Source organism: Chelonoidis abingdonii, chromosome 6, assembly GCF_003597395.2.
Source record: "Chelonoidis abingdonii isolate Lonesome George chromosome 6, CheloAbing_2.0, whole genome shotgun sequence".
NCBI lineage: Eukaryota > Metazoa > Chordata > Testudines > Testudinidae > Chelonoidis > Chelonoidis abingdonii.
In genome coordinates, this window is record NC_133774.1 from 94981965 (window position 1) to 95004865 (window position 22901).

The 22901-nt window shown below is 43.5% G+C and overlaps 1 protein-coding gene across 1 annotated transcript in view; it reads left to right on the forward strand.

Moving 5' to 3' along the window:
- Positions 1-22901, forward strand: part of GLIS3 (GLIS family zinc finger 3) — a 273434-nt gene that overhangs the window by 230729 nt on the left and 19804 nt on the right. The window contains exon 8 of the mRNA XM_032801814.2: positions 2796-2964. Within this exon, the coding sequence (XP_032657705.1) occupies positions 2796-2964 (169 nt within the window). The remainder of the gene's footprint in view (positions 1-2795; positions 2965-22901) is intronic.

Below are 22901 nucleotides of genomic sequence, written 5' to 3' on the forward strand. Positions count from 1 at the left end.
TGCAGCGCTGGCTGAGCTTTGTAAGTGTGGACACCTGCTAAGTTGCAACGCTGTAACCCCCTCACCAGCGCTGCAACTTGCAAGTGTAGCCAAGGCCTTAGATTCACATTCAAGTCCAAAAGGCTATCTGTCTGAAACTGTGCTGTAACCTGAGCTTCTTAAGGATCATGGGGGAACAATAGCTTTTTCATGGTATTTATTCCTGGGAATTTCTTTTGATGGGTTTTATTTATATTGGAGTATTATACAAACTATTGACTTTCATATTTATTGAAGAAACAGGAAAAAGACTTTTTACTGGGGAACACTTTGTTAAATAAAGCCCTTTTTCATAATGTTTCCATGCAAATCTAGCTTATGGTAAATTAGAGGTAAGAAGAATGTTTGTTGTCACAGATGTTTACTAAGTTTCATGCTATTCAAACTATGTGCTTAACTTAGATCAGGCAGCAAAAGGCAATTACTTAAGAGAAGCTGACAACAGAAAGATTTGTTTTCTCAAATAATGATGTTAAGGACCCGCCACGTAATTTGGAAGTTACTATAGTACTGTACAGTATATTGAGAAATTAGAGATTCAGATTTAAGGTATGTCTACACAAGAGCTGGAAAGTGTAATTCCTAGCTCATGTAGACATACTTGCACTAGCTCTAAAAATAGCAGCATGGCTGTGGTGGCATGGGTGTTTAGCTTGAGCTAGCCATCTGAGTATGTACATAGGACCTCAGATGGAATTGTACTAGGGCAACTAACCTGAGCCACCACCTGTGCCACTGCAGCCACAGTGCTGTTTTTCGTGCACTGGCTCAAGCAGAGCTAGCACGCATATGTCTAACCAACCTGGAAATATACCATCCATCTGCTGTGTACACATATGCATAGATACTACTGCCAGGAGTGCTCTAGAAATGCACATAAATATCTTCCCATTGATATGCATCTGATATCATAGGGCCAAATGCTGTCCCCCAGCTTTCCTGCAGCATTGAGGCTGTCAAGGCTGTGTGACATAACATGGCATTACTTGGAGGCTGCTGTCTTCCATGGATGCTGAAACAGTGCTCCATAGCATCCATAAAGCCAACCAAGCCCTTCTTCTGCCCACTTGTGGAGTCCATGACTGCACCTCACTCAGACATTGACCACTGAGATTAGCAAAGGGCTCTGTATTCAGCAGGCTTCCCTTATTCTGTGGGGAAAGAAGGGGTAGATTTCTTTTGGACTATCAAGAAATAGGAAAGACAGAGCAGGGGTGGAATGCAGAACCTATTTAGGGCAAAGAAAACACCACTATTGCAATAAATAGGGAAGGAGACAGACACCCACACAGGGAGAAAGAGAGACTAGATCTGTGGAAAGCTCCAGAGGGGAACATAGAATTTATTTGTCAATATCTTCACTACGTGTATGAGTCAGGACTTCGTCCATCTATATGTCAATGGCTAATTGATAAAAGAGTTGTGTATGTGCACATCCAAAAGTAGAATTTGGCACACTAACAGTTATGGGAGCTCTGTGTGTGCACGCTAAGGGGACATTATACATCCCTACGTTACTCAGATGAAAACAAGCAGTTTTTTTCTTTGTCAGCAGATTAAGATCTCTAAACAGAAACATAGATATTAGAGATGGAAAAGACCTCTTAGGTTACTCTATATGCCTGTCAGTGCATGCTTGTTCCCTACAGTACTTTCTCCAATTTAGCTTTGTCTCAAGCAATGTGGCTTCTATCAGTTCCCTTGGAAACTATTTTCCAGTCTAATTGATCTCACCTTTAGGTAGTTTTTCTTAATATGCAGCCTACATTTTAATTTTCTTAATTTCATCTCATTTCTCCATCATATACCTTGTGTTATCCTGCACAGTTCCTCCGCTTATCTCTCTTTTTTTGTTTCACTAAGCCATGTGCTTTTTGTACTCTTTATCTTTTTTGATGAAGATTAAGTATCTATGTTTTCACTCAAAATCAACTGCATCACTTGACACAGATGTCAGTAAAAAGCCCGTAAGTTTGTCAGGGGCCAAGTTAGTGTGTCACTCTCCCTATTTACTGTTGCTTTGCTTTGCCAAAAGTAAAAACATCTGTGTTTTACATTTGAAAGGAAACTCTTTGCCTTTGAGACAATCCACAAGACAACAAGGATTGTCTACAATCCTCACACAGTTGCTAATTGCTGGCATCCTCATTTATAGCATTTCTGAAAATGAAGCTACTGATTTTTAGGTTATTTCATTAGGATGTAGGGAGGAACATCTATAATGCTTTTAAGTTAACCCTTCAGCATGTGACTAGTTTTTTTTATTTGTTTAAAAATTATGAAAGTATTCAGATTTTCAAAAAGTAGTAAATATTTGTTTTTAACTGTGATGTTTTGTATCAGTTTTTAGATCAGCTCTAAGAACTATGCTTTATAGCTTTACAACTTGTTCTGCAATATGAAAAAATGATAGACCCCAGATTTGCAGTATTTATTCAAGCAAAACTCCCAGGACTGGGTCCATAGTGTTGTGCTTTTTGATTTTAGACAGCTGTCCATTGTGAACTGTCCAATCACGTGCATATTTTCAAAACCCAGTCAGTGTTTCTTTCATTATAACATAGTTTGGGTTGCTTTTTTATGGACCAGTAGCATTTTTTCAAACAGAACGTAAGACTTGAAAGAAAGTTGGTTTCTAAGAATTAACATTAAATCATTTGTAGGAAGGGTGATCACTTACCTGGTAGTACTAACTGATCATTGAAATCATGTTGTGCCTACCATGATACTGAATATTGCTCTCTCTCTGATTTCAGCTACAATGTTCTCCAGTACTCATTCGAGTCGGAGTGGAACAGCTCCTGGGGGTGGTCCACCATCACATCCTGTCAGTCACCCTTCTCCAGCGCATAATGTCCATGGTAGTCCCTGCAACCCACCATCCCAGTTACCTCTTCTCTCAGCTGTAGACTCAGGCACTGAAAGGTAAGACTATCTTTATTCATTGAAAAAATGAGAAGCAATTGACTTTGAACATTACTAAGTTCAGTAGCAGTTTTATTGTTACTCTTGTTTGTTTAGAATGTTAACAGCGCAGCCGGATTATGATGATACTTGAACATATATTTTGTGTTAGCGCACAAACGTAGAGTAAGTGACCACTGTTCTAAGTGAATCCCAGAGCATATACTTGTGCCTCTGGGATTTACTTAGCTACATTCACTGGTAGTTTTAGAGAGATTCTTATTTTTTTTAATTTTATTATTTGTACTACAGTAGTGCCCAGAGGCTCCAACCAAGATTGGAGTCAGGTTGTGTTAGATGCTAACACACAGTAATACAGAGTCCCTGCCTAGAAGAGCTTATGCTGTAAATAAACAAGACAAATAGTAGGAGGGAACACAGGGATGAAGCGACTTACCCAAGGTCACTCAGTAGATCAGTGACAGAACTATAATAGAACCCCAGGTGTCTAGACTGCTAGTCAAGTATCCTATCCACAAGTCCATTATATGAAAGCTATAAACTATAAGTAGGCTTGGAAGGATTAGATTTTTATTGGTTATTGTCAATAAACATCAATTTCACTTTGTATACACAAACCAACAAAAATATATTTCCATCAATGATTATCAAAATTTACAGAGAAGCAAAGTAAGCAAAATGTTGTGTGAGAACTTATTAGAGTTTGATTTAGGGATATTTATTTTTTGTTTTTTCGACATTTGATGCTGATAATTTGTGTTTTAACAGTTAGAAACCTTTAACTTTTGAATCTCAATGTCTACTGTCAACAATTATTGTCTGACCCCCCAATAATTTCCTGCAACAGTAAAAATTTAAATAGATACAATTTTAAAAATGCTTAAATCCTGTAATTTTTGCGCAACCATGAAAAGTTAAATTGAGAATCTAAAAACAATGCTTTAAAGTAAACGTTGCTATTATTGATTGAAATTACAAAAAAATAAAAATTGAATTCTGCCAAGCCTATGAATCAGGATAGTGTCTCTCCAATTAAAAATCCCATGAAGGAGAAAAATCCCATGAAGGTGGAGGAGAGATGGAGAAGCTTTCTTAATAAGAATGAAAATGTTAATTATTGAGTTACTCTATGTAAGTGGCTTGGGAGCCATGACTATTAGAGCCTCGCTAGCATTTATATTCTTGTGCTACTTGCCAACATGTTGAAGTGGGCAGGTTGTCAGTTTGATTATCGCTTACTAGCTTGGCTTTCGAGAAGTGTAACGCACAAGTGTAACTTCTATTGCATGTGTTAGTATTTGTTTTCAGCATGTTTAGTAGGAGGAAGTTTTTTAATCATGAAACTTTGCAGGGTGAACTTGCAAGATGCTGTGTGCCTCCAGTGAACTTATAAATGTCCCTCAAGAACAGTGAATTTATAGAGTTCAGGTCACTTTGCACCTCTGAGGAACTGATCAGGACCGCACAAGACTGGGACCCTGATTTGCATGTTATTTGACATTTGCAGCTTTGAAAACTCTGGTGTAAACTAAAGCTGCTTTCTCAACTTGAAATAGGCTCATATTTTTGCAGGAAGCTGATATCTTCCGTGTTGTGAGACTAGTATGCGATAACTAGACTTGACTTCTAATTTAGTAGCAAAAGACTATGATTCATAGACAGAAGTCATTCATTGCTAGTTAGGGACAAGATCTCCCATCTTTATGGTTTCTATTACTTTGGATATTTCAGTGATGTAAAAGCAAATCCTCTGAGAGGGATCCAGTTTTCATCTTTTAATATTACCTAAATGATTATTGAACAGATATTGCATGATGTTAATGGTTTCCACTTAGTATATTAAATTTCTGACTATATTGTGTGAGACCTAGGTAAATAGTTTTTCAGTAGAAACATAATTCTGATACAAATTCAATGGTACACATATTATACTCTAATTTTAATATAAATATTCTATTATCGTTATATATCTATGGAAATTTTTAAATATAGTTTTGCTGATTTTACATAATTTTCTACACACTAAAATAAACACGTCTATTTTTCACTAATGTATCACAAGGTGTTTAATTTTCTTGAGGAATAGAAATGTCAGTAATTAGGAAAGCATAAAAAGTCCAATATAAACTTCAAAGAACATTCCTGGATTTCAGTTGCTGATAAATGGACCTAATTCTCCCATGATGAAAACAGTACTACAGCTCTGCCTTTTATCTTGAAAATGGAGGAACTGAATGGCTTGGGGGATTGGGCTAAGGCAGTGGTCCCCAACACGGTGCCAGCAGGCACCATGGCACCCGCGGGAGCATCTTAATGTGCCCGCATCGTGGCCCCCGGAAGAGCACCCACCGAAATGCCACCAAATTTCAGCGGCATTTTGGCAGGGACGCCTCTTGATGACGACACTTGTTGCCAACAAGTGATGTCATCGAGAGACGTCGCCCCCGAACATCAGCGGGGACGCCTCTCGCTGACACCACTTGCCGCCGACAAAAAGGTTGGGGACCACTGGGCTAAGGTGTCTTTCATGTTTAGGTTGCCACTTTGAGTTCGGTTAGTTCAGTCATGGCTGAAAGGGGTTAGACCTCCTGCTCCATGGGGGTAGTATCTGTCCACTTCTAGTGGAGGTGCCTCATAACAAACACAATCATCACTGCTGCAAATTGTTAGTATTCTTGTTAGGAGACGGGCCAAGGAGTGAATGATATATAGATTCCTCTTCACTGTAGAAGTGGGTTCCTGTTGGTCGAAGTTGAGGGTTCTTGGCAAATGCTATTGGGATGTTTCCACTGCCTTTTGTTGCTAGACCACTAGCAGGGTCAGTCCAGCATTTATTACAAGCATTAAAATCACTATTTAAAAAACAAGTCTGGATCCTCTTATTAGCACATTTGTGAGAAGATTACTATGGGGAGACTACTGTCGAAGTGCTTTAATAGTGACGTGTATAAATAGTTCCTACCTCATTGGGGCCCTGATCCTGTTTGGAGCCTCAGGATACTATGGTGATACAGGCAGTAATGAATAATAATGAAGTTCTGGTCGGATACACTCCTTCCTTACAAATCTTTTTTTTTTCTTTTTCTTTAACTCTAACCATATACACATTTCATAAACTGTTTCATTGTTACTCTCCATTTCTGTTTGGGGCTACTTTGGATTCAAGACTAAGTGCCAATAACTCCATTAATGCAATGTTAAGAGGAAGCATTTAAATGCAGGAGAGTGACGATTACCACACCAGTGATAAGTTGGTCACAGGGCACCTATATATATTTAGGCAAATATTTAACAGCAGAAATAATACAAAACACTGCATATAGCCAAGACCTTGTGTATTCTGCCATCATGGAGTTTTCCACAGAACTCACCCCTTGTTGCAGAATCTCCATTTCCATTTAAAAAAATTAAATTTCAAGCCTCCATGGTTGTGAGAATAACCTTGAAAATGTGAACTAAGTATAAACTTGTCTGTGTGCACAAAGAGCCTGAAATAATAGTTCTGAGAGGTATGAACTGCCTCAGCCATCTCAGTCTGGGGCCCACTGACTTAGACCTGGTCTAAACTTACAATGTAGGTTGACATAACTATTGTCTTCAGGGGTGTGAAAAACAGACACACCTGCGTGCTGCAGCTATGCTGACATAACTCCCGGTGTAGACGCAGCTAGGTCAATGGAAGAATGTTTTGGTCAACCTAGCTATTGTCACTCAGGAAGGTGGAGTTCCCACAGCAATGGAAAAACTTCTTCCACTGCTGTTATCTGCATCTACACTACAGGGTTATAATGGCATAGCTATGGCAGCGTAGCCATTGTCGCACCCATAGCGTACCCATGGCCTTACTGATTATGCAAGCGTGCAATGTGCCATTTTTTCCAAGAGATCACAGAATTCTGCATACAGAATTAATTATTGAGCTGGAGCCAAGAGCCCAGCATGTTGTTTTGTCTCCCTGGCCTGCTGGGGCCTGCCTGCAGCTGCCTCTTGCTCTGGACCTTTCTGCACAAGGGGAAGTTAATTGGACTACAGTGCATGCTCACGTCACCAGGGCCGGCGCTACCATTTAGGCAGCCTAGGCAATTGCCTAGGGTGCCAGGATTATTCGGGGGGCGGCATTTTGCCGGGGGGGTGGCAGGTGCCTCCGGTTGACCTGCCGCAGACATGCCTGCAGAGGGTCCGTTGGTCCGCGACTCTGGTGGAGCTGCCGCAGTCTTGCCTGCGGACGGTCGGCTGCTCGCACGGCTCCGGTGGACCGCTCGCAGGCATGACTGCGGCAGCTCCACCGGAGCTGCGGGATCAGCATGGGGCTGCGGCGAAATGGCTATGCACCTAGGGCGCGAAAAACCCTAGTGCCGGTCCTGCAGGTCACTGTTTTATAGAACAAGGCAGGAGTGAGGAGGGGCTGGTGCAGAGTTTAGGGAGCCAATGCTGGAGTCCAGGCTGCAGCCAGGGAACAGGGGGAGACAGAAGGTCAGGCTTGATATGGAGAGCTGAGATGATGAACTAGGGAAGCAGACCACAGCCTCTGCCTCCCCTCTTCCATGGCACACGTGAGGAAGAGGAAGGAGAATCTGTCTTGGAGCACCTAGTTAGTGTTGTAACTGCTGAGGCCCTTGGAGCTGGGCATGTAGTGTACAAAGCAAAAAAAATCCATCATGAAAAAAGTATGGTTGAGAATAATCATTGGTGAATTGTACAGCCCGCTATGAGTCATAGCCATGTGTTTGGTTGCGGAAGGGATGAGAATGTAGGATATTTCACGCAGATACAATAAATTAATATTGCCTCAGAATTTAGGAGTTTTACCGCAGTGCTGCATATTTTATGTGGGCAATGTGGCTCCACTAATACACTATGGGATTATTCTGATTGTACATAAACCGGTTTTGTAAAACAGATTGTATAAAGTCGAGTGCACGCGGCCACACTAAGCACATTAATTTGGCGGTGTGCGTCCATGTACCGAGGCTAGCGTCGATTTCTGGAGCGTTGCACTGTCGTAAGCTATTCCGTAGCTATCCCATAGTTCCCGCAGTCTCCCCCGCCCATTGAATTCTGGGTTGAGATCCCAATGCATGATGGTGCAAAAACAGTGGTCGCAGGTGATTCTGGGTAAATGTCATCACTCATTCCTTCCTCTGTGGAAAGCAACGGCAGACAATCATTTCGAGCCCTTTTTCCTGGATTGCCCTGGCACACACCATAGCATGGCAACCGATGGAGCCCCGTTTGCCTTTTTGTCACTGTCACCGTATGTGTACTGGATGCCGCTGACAGAGGCGGTACTGCAAGTGCTACACAGCAGCATTCATTTTGCCATTGCAAAGGTAGCAGAGATGGTTACCAATCATTCCGTACCATCTGCGTGTGCCATTGTAAATTGGCAATGAGATGACTGTTATCAGTCATTCTGATACAGTCTGCTGATGTCATGGGTGCTCCTGGCTGGCTTGATTTGGGGCGCAAAGACAAAATGGGAATGAACTCCCCGAGTCAATCCCTCTTTATGGTTTATCGAAAAATAGAGTCAGTCCTGCCCAGGAAATATGGGGCAAAGTGTATAGAGACCGGAGTGGTATCAGAGAGGCACAGCCGCTCTGTTGTCAGATCCCGCAGAATGATGAGCTGCATCCATTCTAGGGGGTGTCCCTGCAACAACCCCAAACCGTTGCTTCACCTTCTCCCCCAACCCTTTCTGGGCTACCATGGCAGTGTCCCCCCATTTGTGTGTTATGTGTTAAGTAATAAAGAATGCCAGGAATAAGAACTCCTGACTTGTTAGTGAGCATAATGTGGGGGGGAGGCAGCCTCCAGGCTAGTGATAGTCCAGGGCAGGGACATTAAGCCGGTGGCGGGGGAGAGGACCCAGCATCCTGCTGCTTATGGAATTTTAAGGGGTCCATTGCAAGTACAGAATCTCTTCTTTAGACATGAAAGGGGCAGTGGGGGGCTGATGCGAGCTTCAGCGCCCCAGTGTGCTATGATTGAGGACGGTTACCAAGCATTCTGTACCATCTACTGGGAGTTTGACGGGAGTCAGTCCCTATTTTTTAACCCAGGCCCCCCGGCCCGACCTCACCTGAGGCCAGCCAGGAGCACTTGCAGGCTGATGATGGACAATGGATAAGCAGTCATATTGTACTGTCTGCACTGGGGGGGGAGAAGGAGAGGGTGCTGCCTATTCAGATGGCGCAGCCACCGCATCTACAGCAGCATGCGTAGACATAGGGTGACATATAAAAAAGTCAAGAAATCGAGTTTTTCCCTTTCTTTCGTGTGTGTGTGTGGTGGTTGTGTGTGTGTGTGTGTGTGTGTGGTGTGTGTAGGTGTGTTGTGTGTGTGTGTGTGTGTGTTGTGTGTGTGTGTGTGTGTGTGTGTGTGTGGTGTGTAAATTGACGAGCTATACGCCTGAAACCACTCCGAACAATATGTTTGACCCTTTCAGGCACAATGGGAAGCTTCAGCCAAGAAGGCAAATCTTTTTGAGAGACTCGGGGACTGTGGGATAGCTGGAGTCCTCAGTACCCCTCCTCCCTTCCATTAGCGTCCATTTGAATTCTTTTGGTTTTCCGTTACACTTGGCACACAGGCACTGTCTGTGGCCTCTGTCTATCATAGCCTGGAGATTTTTTTCAATTGCTTTGGCATTTCGTCTGCTGAAACGGAGCTGTGATAGAACGATGTTGTCGTCCCATACAGCGATTCAGATCCAGGATCTCGTATGGCCATCTGGAGCTCTTTGGGATTTGGGACATCTCTCTCTGGGGGAGGAGTACAGAAACCGGTTTAAAGAGCCCTTTATATCGATATAAAGGGCCTTGTTGTGTGGACGGGTGCAGCGTTAAATCGGTTTAACACTGCTAAAATCGGTTTAAATGCGTAGTGTAGACCAGGCCAGAGTTAAGAACACCTTGGGAATGGAGGCTGTTCGTAACTCTGAAATGTTCGTAACGCTGAACAAAACGTTATGATTCTTTCAGAAGTTTACAACTGAACATTGACTTACTGCAGCTTCGAAACTGTACTATGCAGAAGAAAGAAACAGCTTTTAACCATCTTAATATGAATGAAACAAGCACAGAAACAGTCAAATCTTTTTTCAAGCTTTCCTTTAATTTTTTTTTAGTAGTTCACATTTAACACAGTTCTCTACTGTATTTGCCTTTTGGGGGGGGGTGGGGGGCTGTGTCTCTGATGCTCCCAGATTCCATACTTCCGGATCCAAATGAGGTGTCTGGTTGACTGGTCAATTCATAACTCTGGTGCTCGTAACTCTGAGGTTCTACAGTATTACCCTAAGAACCTTAACTACTGGGTTTTCTGCATTTTGAATGATTAACTTCTCAACCTTAATGTTGCATTAACATAGTTCTTGCTTTTAATATTCAATTACAAAAATGAAAGTTTTAAAGAAAAAAAAACAGTTGCTGCTACTACCTAATTCCAAACCCACCAGCAGAAATTTCTCTACTGCTTTAACAGAACAAGGCTGTCACTTGTTTTTCAGCTGCTGAAGCACTCACATCCATCATCTCCCAAGGTGAAATGCCCCATTATAGGTAATGGTATGTCATTCAATGTAGAATCTACTGACCCATTCACATGCACACAAGTCTGTGTTGTTTCAACATTAAGTTCCCCTCCCACACATTCTTTTCTCCCCTGCCTGAATGATGGTTTCCCTGGACAAGTGTACACCTCATCCTCCAAGGTGACTTCTCTTCAACCCTTACATTTGGGCAGCCAGCTCAGGATTATAGGGAAGCCATAGTAACTCCCATTTCTTTCACTCCCATGGACAATAAGGAGGAGAAAACGTAGAGGAAGCAGAGGTTCCTCTTCAACTTTCTCTCCCTTTGAACAACGGGAGGGAGGCTGTAGAGAAGCTGATGAAGCCCTGTGAACCTGAGCCTTGAAGTTGTGGGAAGAGGAATTGAAAAATAATGCACGCATCTTGTGCAAGTTTAGTTCCATGCCAAAACTCAAATCAACAAGATTGGTTTTGGTGCAGGTTTTCATATCCAAACTCTCTAAAATTCAGGTGGTGGTAGCGAAGTTAGGGAATCTCAAATCTAATCTCTACCATATAACTCATTTTTTCTGATTGTTTTGTTTTTATTTTTTTAATGCTCACCAAATTTGAAAAGATTTTGACTGTTTAATTAAGAGAGGGCATGATAAAGGTATACAAAATATTGTATGGTAAAGGGAAGGTAAATGCGGCCTACTGTTCATCCCCTTTTGAATACAAGAACAAGGGAACATTCAATTAAATCAAAAAAGCAGCAAACTTAAAAACAATAAAAATGAACACTCATTTACACAATACATAATTAACTTGTGAAACTCACTCCCACAGGATCATTGTTGCCCAAATGCCCAGTTTAAAGGGAGTAGCTGTGTTTACAGATGATAATATCTGCAGTTACATTTTGCTTCTTAAGGCATATATTTCTGGACATAAATGACCCAATAGCTACTGGGTTTGGGAAGAAGTTTCCACTATGGGCAGGCTGTTCTGTAATTCTCCACTATGAGGGTTCGCTCATGTTTCTCTGAAGCTTCTAATACTTGCAACTGTCTGAGACAGGATGTTGAGCTAGGTGGACCTGGTATAGCAATTCCTGTATTCCTAAAGCATGAGAAATTTTAGCCTGAAAGGAACTTTTTAGGCTGTTATTAATGGCTGAATAGAAGAATTTAGAATTGAAGTATTCAACTTTATTACTGCAGTGCTATAATAAGAGTGGGAGCAGTACTTTTATCTGCTTATTTGAGTCTGTGGTTATATTCTTTTTATGGCTTCGCTATAAAACAGCAAGTAATTCCCAGCCAGACCTCCAGAAGCAAGAGCCCCCAAGTGGTTCTAACCAAAGAGTCAAGGCAGCTAATGCTTACATATTACAAAGCTTCTTGTATGTGGTATGAAACAGGCTGGCTGTAAGAAAGATTCCACTTAAAGCACAAAACAATGTTGTTCTGGAATCAGTACAGTAATTTCCTCCCATGGTTTGGACGGTTGGAGACTTGTCTGCTAAGAGGCTGTATCTTTTCTGCTAGTGAGGAAATGTCTGCCTGTTAACAATGACAGACTCTGAAGGGTGGAGGTGAGCAACTGATCAAACCTTGGGCCCTGCCTTCACCAAGCTAGCAAAACCTGATCTTTCTGTCTAGCCTGTTTCCATGCTTTGTCTCTTTTTTAGAGAGACTATCTGCCCTCACTTGCCCACAGTTTAGTTCTCTAGCACAGGTGTAACTCACCAATCATTGTATTACACGTCCCCCTCACAAAGGGTATGAGTTGTTACAGCCCTAGTTAAGGAGCTCTAGCTCAAGCTGTAGCAGCTTGTGCTTTTAGTCCTGGAAATCCCCAGTTCAATTTCCACTGTGTTGGTCAAGGTAGCAGCTATCATATCAGAGTAGCCACTGGCAGTAAGAAAAGGCTCTTCACCTGCTGATGAGGGGAATCAGTCAAGGGTGAATCTTCACTCCTCAGCCTAGACTGACTATATTTTCAGTGACAAACTGAGACACCAGTCCTGGTGGCAGGAATAGAAGTGTGCCATTGACTGTTCTGTGCACACCTCCTCATAGGAAGGTAGGTTGGTCTTAGCACAATGCCTCCTGCTTCTTAACCAAGCAACCGTCTCCTTTCTATATGTAGAAAGACTGCAGCTGCCAGCTTTTTTGGAAGGAAAAATGTAGGAATACTTGCCTGCTGTTACATTTAAGCAAAAAGTCAAATAATTTGCACATAACCATAAACTGCAGCTTTAAAAACAAAAAAGCATGGATTTAGTGTTGGTGAAGGCGTGAGCTTGACAATACTGCTGAATGAAGTCTTCTGTTTAACTACAAATAAAGCATGCATCAGGGCAAGCTTCTCATGCACTGGCATGCTTCACACATGATATGAGGGGAAGGGGATTTCCTTTACATGTAGCAGGGCTAGTTCAATCTCCATAGCCATGCAGTTTGTGGCCTTTCTGCTGAAAGAGTGTAAAGTTTGTGTGAGAGTTTGTGATGTTGGAGCTGGAACTGAGACCCATCTGAGTTTCCTTGTGGCCTCTGTCCCCTTCCCCTCACAAGGGCTCAGTTGAACAGGCTGGGAAGGAGACACTTCTCCGAGCCCCTCTCACTCATGGGGTAGTAGAGGCAGCTTTCCTAGTGGCTTGGCAACTGCCTGCCACAGTGTTGCCAGTTCTCCTGATTTTTTTCTTGAGTCATGGGATTTCGGCCAGGGCTGGAACCAGTCTGGTCATGTCACAAGAAGCATCAGTACCAATTTCAGACCTGCATGCGGGTGAGGAGGAAATGCCTTCCAGCTGGCTGCCTTCTCCACTGCCCCACCTCCTGGGGAAGAGCAGCCAATAAGAGCTTCTGCAGGAGGCAGGCAGAGCTTTTTCCCACTCCCCTCAGGAGCAGAGACCATCTTCACAGGAGGAGAGGGGGAAAGGGAGCACCAAAAAGCCCAGCAGCTCAGGCCTCCATCCCTCCTTTCCTATGAGCAACAGGGACAGTTCCTCTGCTGCTCCTTCTTCCACACTCCCTTCCTATAACACCCGGCCTGGGAAGGGGAGAGGGCAGAGCCACTGGATGGTGGAGCCACTCCCCCCCTCCCCAGCATAAAAGTGGGAGAAGGGACCCTGCTGCAACCTCCCAGGTCTGGGAAAGGGGATGAAGAGCCCCAGGAGGAATGCAGTTGAGGATGGAAGGGGCAGAACTGATGTGGAGGCAGAATTAATTGGTTGGCAGGGGGGATGAACAGAGGAGGGGTCAAGGTTCCAGCAGTAGGGGCCAAAAATCACCTCAATAAATCTGGGCGTGTTGGCAACACTAAGTGTCTCACACATGCATTGGGTGTGGGTGGGGCAGTTCGAAAATCAAAAGACAGGCCCAAAACACTATATAATCTTTTTTTAAATCATTGTTTTGGGGGATCTGACTCATGGCTTTTGAACCTTTGGGAATATTGCAGCCAGATCAACACCATTTCTATTGACACACATCAGGGAGCCTCCCTCAATTGCTCAATGGCCACTTGAGCCTGCCCCAGCCCTGTATGCACACAGCAGGGCCCTGAAACTTTGCAGGACTGCTGCCACTCAGAATTGGGTCAGTGCCTGTATTATGGGAGTACACCATGAAAATCAGGATGGGTGACAAGGACTCATGCAGAAAATGGGCTTAATTGGAAACCTTATCAGGAAAAGGCATCAACACGTGATAAGCCTGGTGGGATAATCTACCTAGGTGTTTATACTAGGCTCATCACTGTGGTATTTGCAGCTATAGGTACATGTATGCATATACTTCTGTTGATAGTTTCACCAGCTTAGCTGACTGACAGTTCCTTCAGGTGGCCAGAGTCTGCCTGTGGTGCACACAAAAATTGGGACAAAATCTTGGGTCTTTTTGTATAACCATCAGGGACACTGGAACAGGCCCTGGAAACTGGGTCAATCCTGGGTTTCAGGAACACATGCTTGCCTCACTTTCCGGGAGAGAAAACTAAGGGTCTTCCCTCCCCAGTGCTAAAGAAAAGGTACTGCTGGGAAATTTGTCTCCTCATCCCTGGAGGTTACAAGAAAGAGGGTTTGTCCTACAGTGATGCACATGCAGCCTGCTAGGCCAGGCAAGTTGGAACAGCTAGCAGAACAAGTCAATGTTTCTGTAGTAGCTCAGTGATGCTGCCAGTGGAGCTGGTGACAGTTGCGGGCATGGAGGTAAGGAAAACAGCCACATTTGGATGACAGACATTTGTGTGCTCAGTAGAAAATCTAGTTTTGATTTGCCCATCTTCTGGGGGTGAGGAGTGTTGTGTCACAGCTGCAAAATTTTGCTATTTTTGTCTTTGTAAAACCTTAGGCAAAACATGTATATTTGTGACATTGTTAGAAAAACATTGAGTTTCATGCCATTCTGTTTTGCAACAAATCACATTGTTCTTTAAACATGTTTTTAAACAGAAGGTTTTCTTGTGTCACAGGTCTGAGAGACGCCTGGAATTCTGGTGCATTTCACTGGGGTACAGTAGACTGTGAACTAACAGGACTTTTTACTAGTCCACAATGGCAAAATGTGGAGAGTTGGTGAAAGCCAGAATGTAAGACGTTATGGGAATTTTAATTTTTATGAGAACTGCCTTGGAACTTTGCCCCAAACCTCCTGGCTTTGACTAGAAATACTAACATATGTAGAGAAAATCTGTTCCTGATTATTGTTTACTGAGTACAGTCAGTGTACTGAGCACTTCGCAGAGCACTGAGGTGGACAACAGCCTGCCCCATGCAGCTTACATTTTTTCCCCAACACAGTCAAAAAAGAAGGAAGTTCAGGAAATCTAATAAGAGCCTGATCTTATGACCACACCAGCTCAAAGACATTTTGTTATGTTCAGAAAAGTATTGGCAATATTGGTTGTACAGCTGAATCTTCAGTCTTTGAAGAGTTTTCCCCATTGCTGTTGCACATCCAGGGTGTCAGTTACTGGGTCACTTGTGCTCAGAGTAAACAAAGATGATTAGCTGTGCACAAGCTAGCTACACACCTCCTAAATTTTATTGCTATGTTGAGAAAAGTAGGCAGTCAAGATAAAGTGACTTCCAACATAAACTCTGTCTTCCCTAGTGGTCCCTGGTGACATGACTTGTCATACTTTCATATGGATAACTATTGTTGAACCATTTTTTTCTCCAATTTAATAGTTCCAAATAGGCATGCTTGCCTTCCCTTTCGACTAATTTGTTTTAACAAAAACACGTTTTTGTGGCCACACAATGGAAGTGTTCCCTAGTGACTAGAGCACTGGTTGGCCCCTGGCTTGGCCCCTGGCCTGCTGGATGACCTCTGGCAAGTCACCTCACTATTTTGTGCCTCAGTTTCCCCATCTTTGAAATAAGGGTAGCGATGCTTACCCCCTTTGTAAAGCACTTTGAGATTTACTGATGAAACATGATATATAAAAGCTAGATATTATTACTGTTATTTTACAGGAACTTATTCTTGATTTGTCATCTCTTTTAATCCCCACAAGACTTCCATAGTGCAGAATAAGTGGAATTGTGTATTTCAAACAGTAAACTTTTATTGAAGGAAGCTAATTGTTGGGCAGCCTGAAAGGCAGAAGTTTAAGAGTTGGTTAGAATTAATTATCATTTTCTTGGCCTTGAAGATGCATTTTTATCTCCCAGCTCTGAACTAACACCAGAAGAGAAGAGTTAAGAAAAATATTAGGGAGTGAGAAGTGGTAGCACCAGAATCAGTAAGTAGCTTGGTCTGAATAGTTAGCCAATATTCAGAGCCTTGCTGGGTTGTTTCCATTAGGAGGAAATATTGATTATGAGTCAGGTTGTTATTTGGTGCAATCCTGTTTATTTACAAAGTGCCCAAAGTCCTTGTTCCCTGAACACAGTAGAAACAAACAGCAGGCAGTGTTCTTGCTCACAATTTCCAAGCCTGCCTTTCCAATTTCCAAGTCCTGTGCCTCATGGAGCAGGGCCATGCTCACCACTGCTTCTGCGGCTTTTTGCTGCCTTTTTCTTTCTTTTTGGTTGCTTTCAGCTCTCTGTAATGAATCAAAGACCCAGCCTCTGTGTTTGCAATCAGTCCCCAGGAAAAAAAACAGCCAGCAGGTTTTAGCCCTGGTCTGGTCAGCCTTGCGCATGGCTAGTGCCTGAGACAGTGGCTTCCGTTGTCTCCAGGTATCTCAGTCCATTAAAGGAGCTTAATTGCTTCTGCCATTTAGCCTGAATGAAGGGTGGGTAGCACGCTCATCAGTTTTAACTAGATCTATGGTAGTCTAGAGATTACAGACATGCCAATGGCAACCATTAACGCCTTCCAGACTGATAATATTTGAAGTCTGTTCTGGCATTCATTTGCCCTGAATCCGTGCAATTTTTGTGGATACAGTTGATTCTCTTGGACTACAAACTGTGTAAAAGTGCACAAGTGTTTTGTTCCCTTTTCTGGTTGAAACAAGGAGAATGCCTGTGACTTATTTGAATGCATACACAATCCGATGCTTGTCAGTGCATCGCCACTAGCTCAGAGATTAATTGATCTGAAACCAGTTCACTGCTGTGTAGACGATTCACACAGAAAACAGAACCAGAAGGAGAAGGGGTATTCATGGAAGGGAGTTCAGTAGACATGACAACTCCAAGAAGATCAGGTAGTGAAGGTGAGGCAAACTCAGTGAGAGATTTCAGTTTAAGCACAATGTTGAATATTACTAGGCCAGTCATGTATTTCCATGTCCCCATTGAGACTGGCAGTGTGAAATCAAATAAAGGAATGCTAGCCAAAAAGAACACTAGCCAGGATAATTCTGAGGTGACAACTCTTTGAAAGTCTTTCAAATACTACTATGAAGAAGTAGAGCACCATCAAAACACCTTTAAGAGGTCAGGTTTACCCCGAATGGGAATTTTCTTTTTGCTTTGTTTGATTCTAACCAGCTTGAATAAGGACAGTCAATTGATACCTCAGTCACAATACTGACATCGGGTTCTGTGTAGGGAATCCAGCAGCCTGGATTAACAACAGAAGTTCTGTTTTGTGTGGAATTGCAGGAATGAGGATTTTTGCCTCCAAATCACTTCTTAGAGTCTGTGATGCACCAACAGTTTAGCAACAGTCAATTCTGTGGCCAAGAATCTCAAACCACTTGTACAAATTCTTTTCCCCAAACATATAAAAACTTCCCCCTCATCACCACCACCTCCAAATAATCATTTTCAGTGTGCTGGGTCTGGCCTGCATGTCACTTAGCAAAAAACTACTAATACCAAACATCATTTCTTGGTGATAGTGGTAGTGGTTTGCTTTTTTGTATTGATGCTTGCTAGCAATTTGCTCATACTGTCCTCCTAATTTACATTATGTCCAGGTCCAGCCAACACTTACCGTGACATTTATTACATTTAGTGGTGATCCATATTGACTAATTAGAAATCATCTGTACATGTCACATTGTATAAATTAATCTGGTCATTTAAGCTTTGATAACGTAATCCTCTTGTTTCCCCCATCAAATCTTGAAACCATTTCAAATCTAATCATTCATTTACAGGACACCTTTCCTAGCTCCCACTGAGGAATGGCATACTGCGTAATGGCTCCTAGAACATGCTAGTTCAAGTTTTGAAGACCCCAGAAAGCATGAGGAAGGCAGCTCTCTATAAATTTGGCTATTCCTGTTTGCATGGGATGCAGGGCATGGCCACAGTTCAGGATGGCAGTTTCTTAGCAGTTACAAGCTGATCCTGATTGTTTTAGTAACAGAATTAAATTTGCAGTTCCCCCAGTAACGCACTGTGATTTATTCGGGGACAAATCTGGATTGAAACAAGTCCAAGCTTCTCTTTTGTGAAGCAGAAGGGAAGTATATGTAGATACTATAGTCACCCATATGAGTAAGCCAGGAATTCATGAAGTGATTCATAAATCATTATAAAGACTACTAAAGTCTACTAAAAAGGATCCCTGTCTAGCTATACAAAGTGGTGTATTATCTTTGGAAGGTTTTTTAGATGTTAAATCAAATGTGAAATCTTTAAAACGGTGCTTTTCATTTTAAGTCTTTGAAAAGGATTTTTTTCCTTGTTGTTGGCTGGCAGTTAAAGCCATTTTTCATTGATTAGTTTTCACAAATGAATTTTGAAAACACAGAGGATGATATCCCACGATTCTTTAGATAATAATGTAAAAAAAGACCAGTCTGTGCATTGTTGTTGATCTCTGGCAGCAAATCAATAATCTTTCTATGTGAGTGCTATCCAGAAAACTAACCCCCATCTTTCCTCTTTCTTGGGAAACCTGTAATCCTGCAGTTGTAGCACTTTTTTAAAGCCCTCTTATATTTTTTCATAAACACTTACTGTATATTTCTTCTTTTGTTAGTCTCAATTGTTACTGCAAAACACACATACCTCGTCCCCACATTCCTTTGCAATGTGTTTTAAATATATAGTGCAGAAGTTACCTGTAGCAGCAAAAATATGTGACATGTTATAGACTGAGTTACTTAGTAAGGACTTCATGATTTATCCCATTACTGGTAGTATTTCTATAGTTTCTCCTGTAAAGACATATATTTTTAGTAATAAATTTGAGTTTGTATGTAAATATAGAATCAGTACAGAGACAAAATAAACTGTAACTAGTAAGAAACAAAATGGCTACTCAATGAAAGCAAATAGAACAAGCAGTAAAGCATACAAGACTGAGGCCATGGCTACACTCACAGTTTTGCAGCGCTGGTAGTTACAGCTGTGGTCGTACAGCTGTGTACGGCCAGCGCTGCAGTGTGTCCACACTGACAGCGACCAGCGCTGCAGTGTGTCCACACTTGCACCATTGAGCGCTGTTGTTAGTGGTGCATTGTGGGCGCTATCCCACAGAGCACCTCATCCATTTTGGCGCTGTGGGTTGGGAAGGGGACGAAGGGTGCGGGTCATTCACTTCCTGTTCAACCACCCGTGGTGCATCGCTTCTTTTCAGCTATTTGGGCCATTGTGAGTCTGGCGCTGATTTCAGAGAGAATGGAGCCCGAGCTGCTGAGGACATTGCTGATGAATGTTGCCAGCACATCAGTCTGGCATGGAGCTATTCCTTATGCTCCAAAGTGACAGTGAGAGCGATGAGAAATAGATTTTCCTGACGCCTGACACTAAATGCTTATGCAGTAACGGACGTGCTCAGCACCGTGGAATGCTGCCTTTGGGCTCGGGAAACAAGCACTGAGTGGTGGGATCACATCGTCATGCAAGTCTGGGATGACGAGCAGTGGCTGCAGAACTTTAGGATGAGAAAAGCCACTTTATGGGATGTGTGCTGAGCTCGCCCAACCCTGCAGCGCAAGGACACGAGACTGAGAGCTGCCCTGTCACTGGAGAGCGCGTGGCTATAGCAGTCTGAAGCTGGCAACTCAAACAGCACCGATCGGTCGCAAACCAGTTTGGAGCGGGAAGTCGACCGTTGGAATAGTGTGATGCAAGTTTGCACGGCCATTAATCGCATCCTGTAAAGAAGAAGCGTGACTCTGGGAATGTGCAGGAAATTGTGGATGGCTTTTGCCACAATGGGTTTCCCAAACTGTGGAGGGGCAATAGATGGGACGCTATTCCTATTCTGGCACACCCCACTGGCAACCGAGTACATTAATCGGAAGGGGTATTTCTCTATGGTTCTCCAGGCGCTTGTGGATCACTGTGGGCGTTTCACTGACATTTACACAGAATGGCCTGGAAGGTGCATGATGCACGCATCTTTCGCAACAGTGGCATGTTCAGGAAGATGCAGGCAGGACTTTTTTCCCCAGACAGGAAAATCACAGTGGGGGACGTCGAATGCCATTGTGATCCTTGGAGACCCTGCTTACCCGTAATGCCTTGGCTCATGAAACGTATACAGGGAAGCTTGACAGGAGCAAGGACCGGTTCACTACAGGCCGAGCCGGTGCAATGACTGTGGAGTGTGCTTTTGGCCTTTAAAGGGGAGATGGAGAATCTCTAGGGAAGCTAGACGTGGGGGAAAGCAGCATCCCGCGATTATAACGCGTGCTGTATCTCCATAATATTTGTGAAGGGAAGGGTGAAACCGTCAGTGCGAGATGGACTCCGAGGTCAACCCTGGAGGCTGAATTTGCCCAGCCAGAGAGCAGGGCTAATAGAGAGGCCCAGCACAGTGCTTCAAGATTAGGGAGCCTTAAAGGAGCACTATGAGCTGAAAGCCAACAGTAATTGGCTGCCTTCACAGCAGTTAGTGCAGTGCCACAGCAATTACCTGCAGTGGTTGCAATTATTTGCAGTGCCTATTTCACTTGTGGTACAGTATTTAACTTTCTGTAATAATAAAAACTGTTGTAAAGACAAGAATCTTTATTAAATACAGTACATAAAAGGAAGGGGGGTACGGTGATGAGCAGTACAGTCACAGGTTTGAATATGTTCTTCCTTGAGGGCTCTGCACTGACTGCTGCACTTGAGGATTAATATGCTGCATGGTGATGGGGGTTGAGTGCATAGGGTAAGGGTCGTAGTTATCAGGCTGTGAGGTGAACGTATTGTGTTTGGGGGCAGGTGGTGGTAAAGAAACCGAGGATGCTGGAGAAGGGTGTTTTGAGGGAACAGTGGGCACAATGGGTTGAGTTTTGGGATGGGGTGAGGGCAGCCACGGTAGTGCTCTGCCTGCATGTCTACCATTGACTGCATGAGGTCTGTGTGGCGTTCCATGAGGCTTAGCAGCCGATCGTGGTTCTCTTGGCTGCTTCCTCTTTTTAAGGCTCTGTTTCTCCTCCACTGTTGTAACTTTTTAATTTCGGTAGAATACAGATTCATGACTCTTTCAGCATGTTCTTCCTTGGATTTCCTTGTTTTTTTCTTAAGTTCGCAGTCTTTCAGAAGTCTGTGCTGCTGGAACAGTACTCAAAGTAACTTTTAAAAAAAACAGAGAGAGATAAAATGTAAAGCAGCAGCAGCATGTTTTAAGAGTATTTGTAGCATCATTTACACATACTGTGACCAAGCAGAGACTGGACGCGGCTGCAGATAGAATACAATGGTGAGTTCACACATGCGGCTCACAGGGGTGGGGTGGGGGTTGCCTGTTTCTTCACTCTGGAAGCCATGGGTTTTTCTGTGACTTGGGGAAAGCTAAGATCAGGTTCAGGAAAATACACAGAGCATCTGCACACGCAGCACACCTGGGAAGGGAGGGTGGAGAATGATTGACTCTGGAAGCCATGGGGTTCTGTGACTTGGGGAAAGCTAAGATCAGGTTCAGGAAAATAACACTGAACCCACCACACATCTGCCAAGCAGACCAGACCATCTGCACACGCGGCTCACCTGGGAAGGGAAGGGGGGCTGCTTGTCTCTGCAATCCATGGGGTTTCGTCTGACTTGGGGAAGAGCAAAGAGCAGCTACAGGAAATACACTGAACCTCCACCCACATCTGCCACAGCAGGTACTCAGAGCCATCTTGCACACGCGGCTCACCTGGGAAGGGGAAGGAGGGGCTGCTTGTCTCTGCAATCCATGGGGTTTCTGTGACTTGGGGAAGCAAAGACAGCTACAGGGAAATCAATGGGCTATTCACATCTAGGCATGCTTGCAGGCAGCCATAGCCCCCCTGCTCCCAAAACATTCCATCCTTATAAATAAAGCTCTTACCAGGACAGGCTCCTCTGCTGATTCCTCACACCAAGCCTGGGGGCTGCGACTAGCTTCCTCATCCCAACACGATGAGATCCTGCAGCTCGGCAGTGCTCCATCTGGGGCTCGTTGGGGCGTGAGGCATGGTCACTAGTTATTGATTGATTGATTGCACTCCACACCTGGCTGAGCAAACAGGAAGGGATTTTTAAAATTCCCGGGGCATTTAAAGGGCGGTCACCTGAGCCCAGGGCAGTGGAGTGCTAGCGGTGACCAGAGAGGCTGAAAAGGTATGCTGGGATAAGTCCTAATACCCTGGAGGCCAATAAAAGCGCTGGTGAGTGTCCACACCTGATAAGGCCGCGCATTAGCAGCGCTGGATTCGCTACACCCGTAGCGACCCAGGTGTACAGCCAGCACTGCAGAACAGGGAGTTGCAGCGCTGGCTGAGCTTTGTAAATGTGGACACCTGCTAAGTTGCAGCGCTGTAACCCCCTCACCAGCGCTGCAACTTGCAAGTGTAGCCAAGGCCTCACTATGAAATTTGCTATAATGTTAATATGAGCTATGGATCTGCCAAAAAAATAGTGTATGGGTTCCATATAAGGTCCAAGTCATGCAGAAGATGTTTGACAGAAATCTCTTCTCTGTTAAATCAGAAGAACTCGGGTGATTTGGATTTAAATATGCTTGTTCATGTGATGACTTTATGCAGGAGTATTTTGTGGTAATATTATTATAATTATAGCTCCGACTGTATTATTTGTGAGACC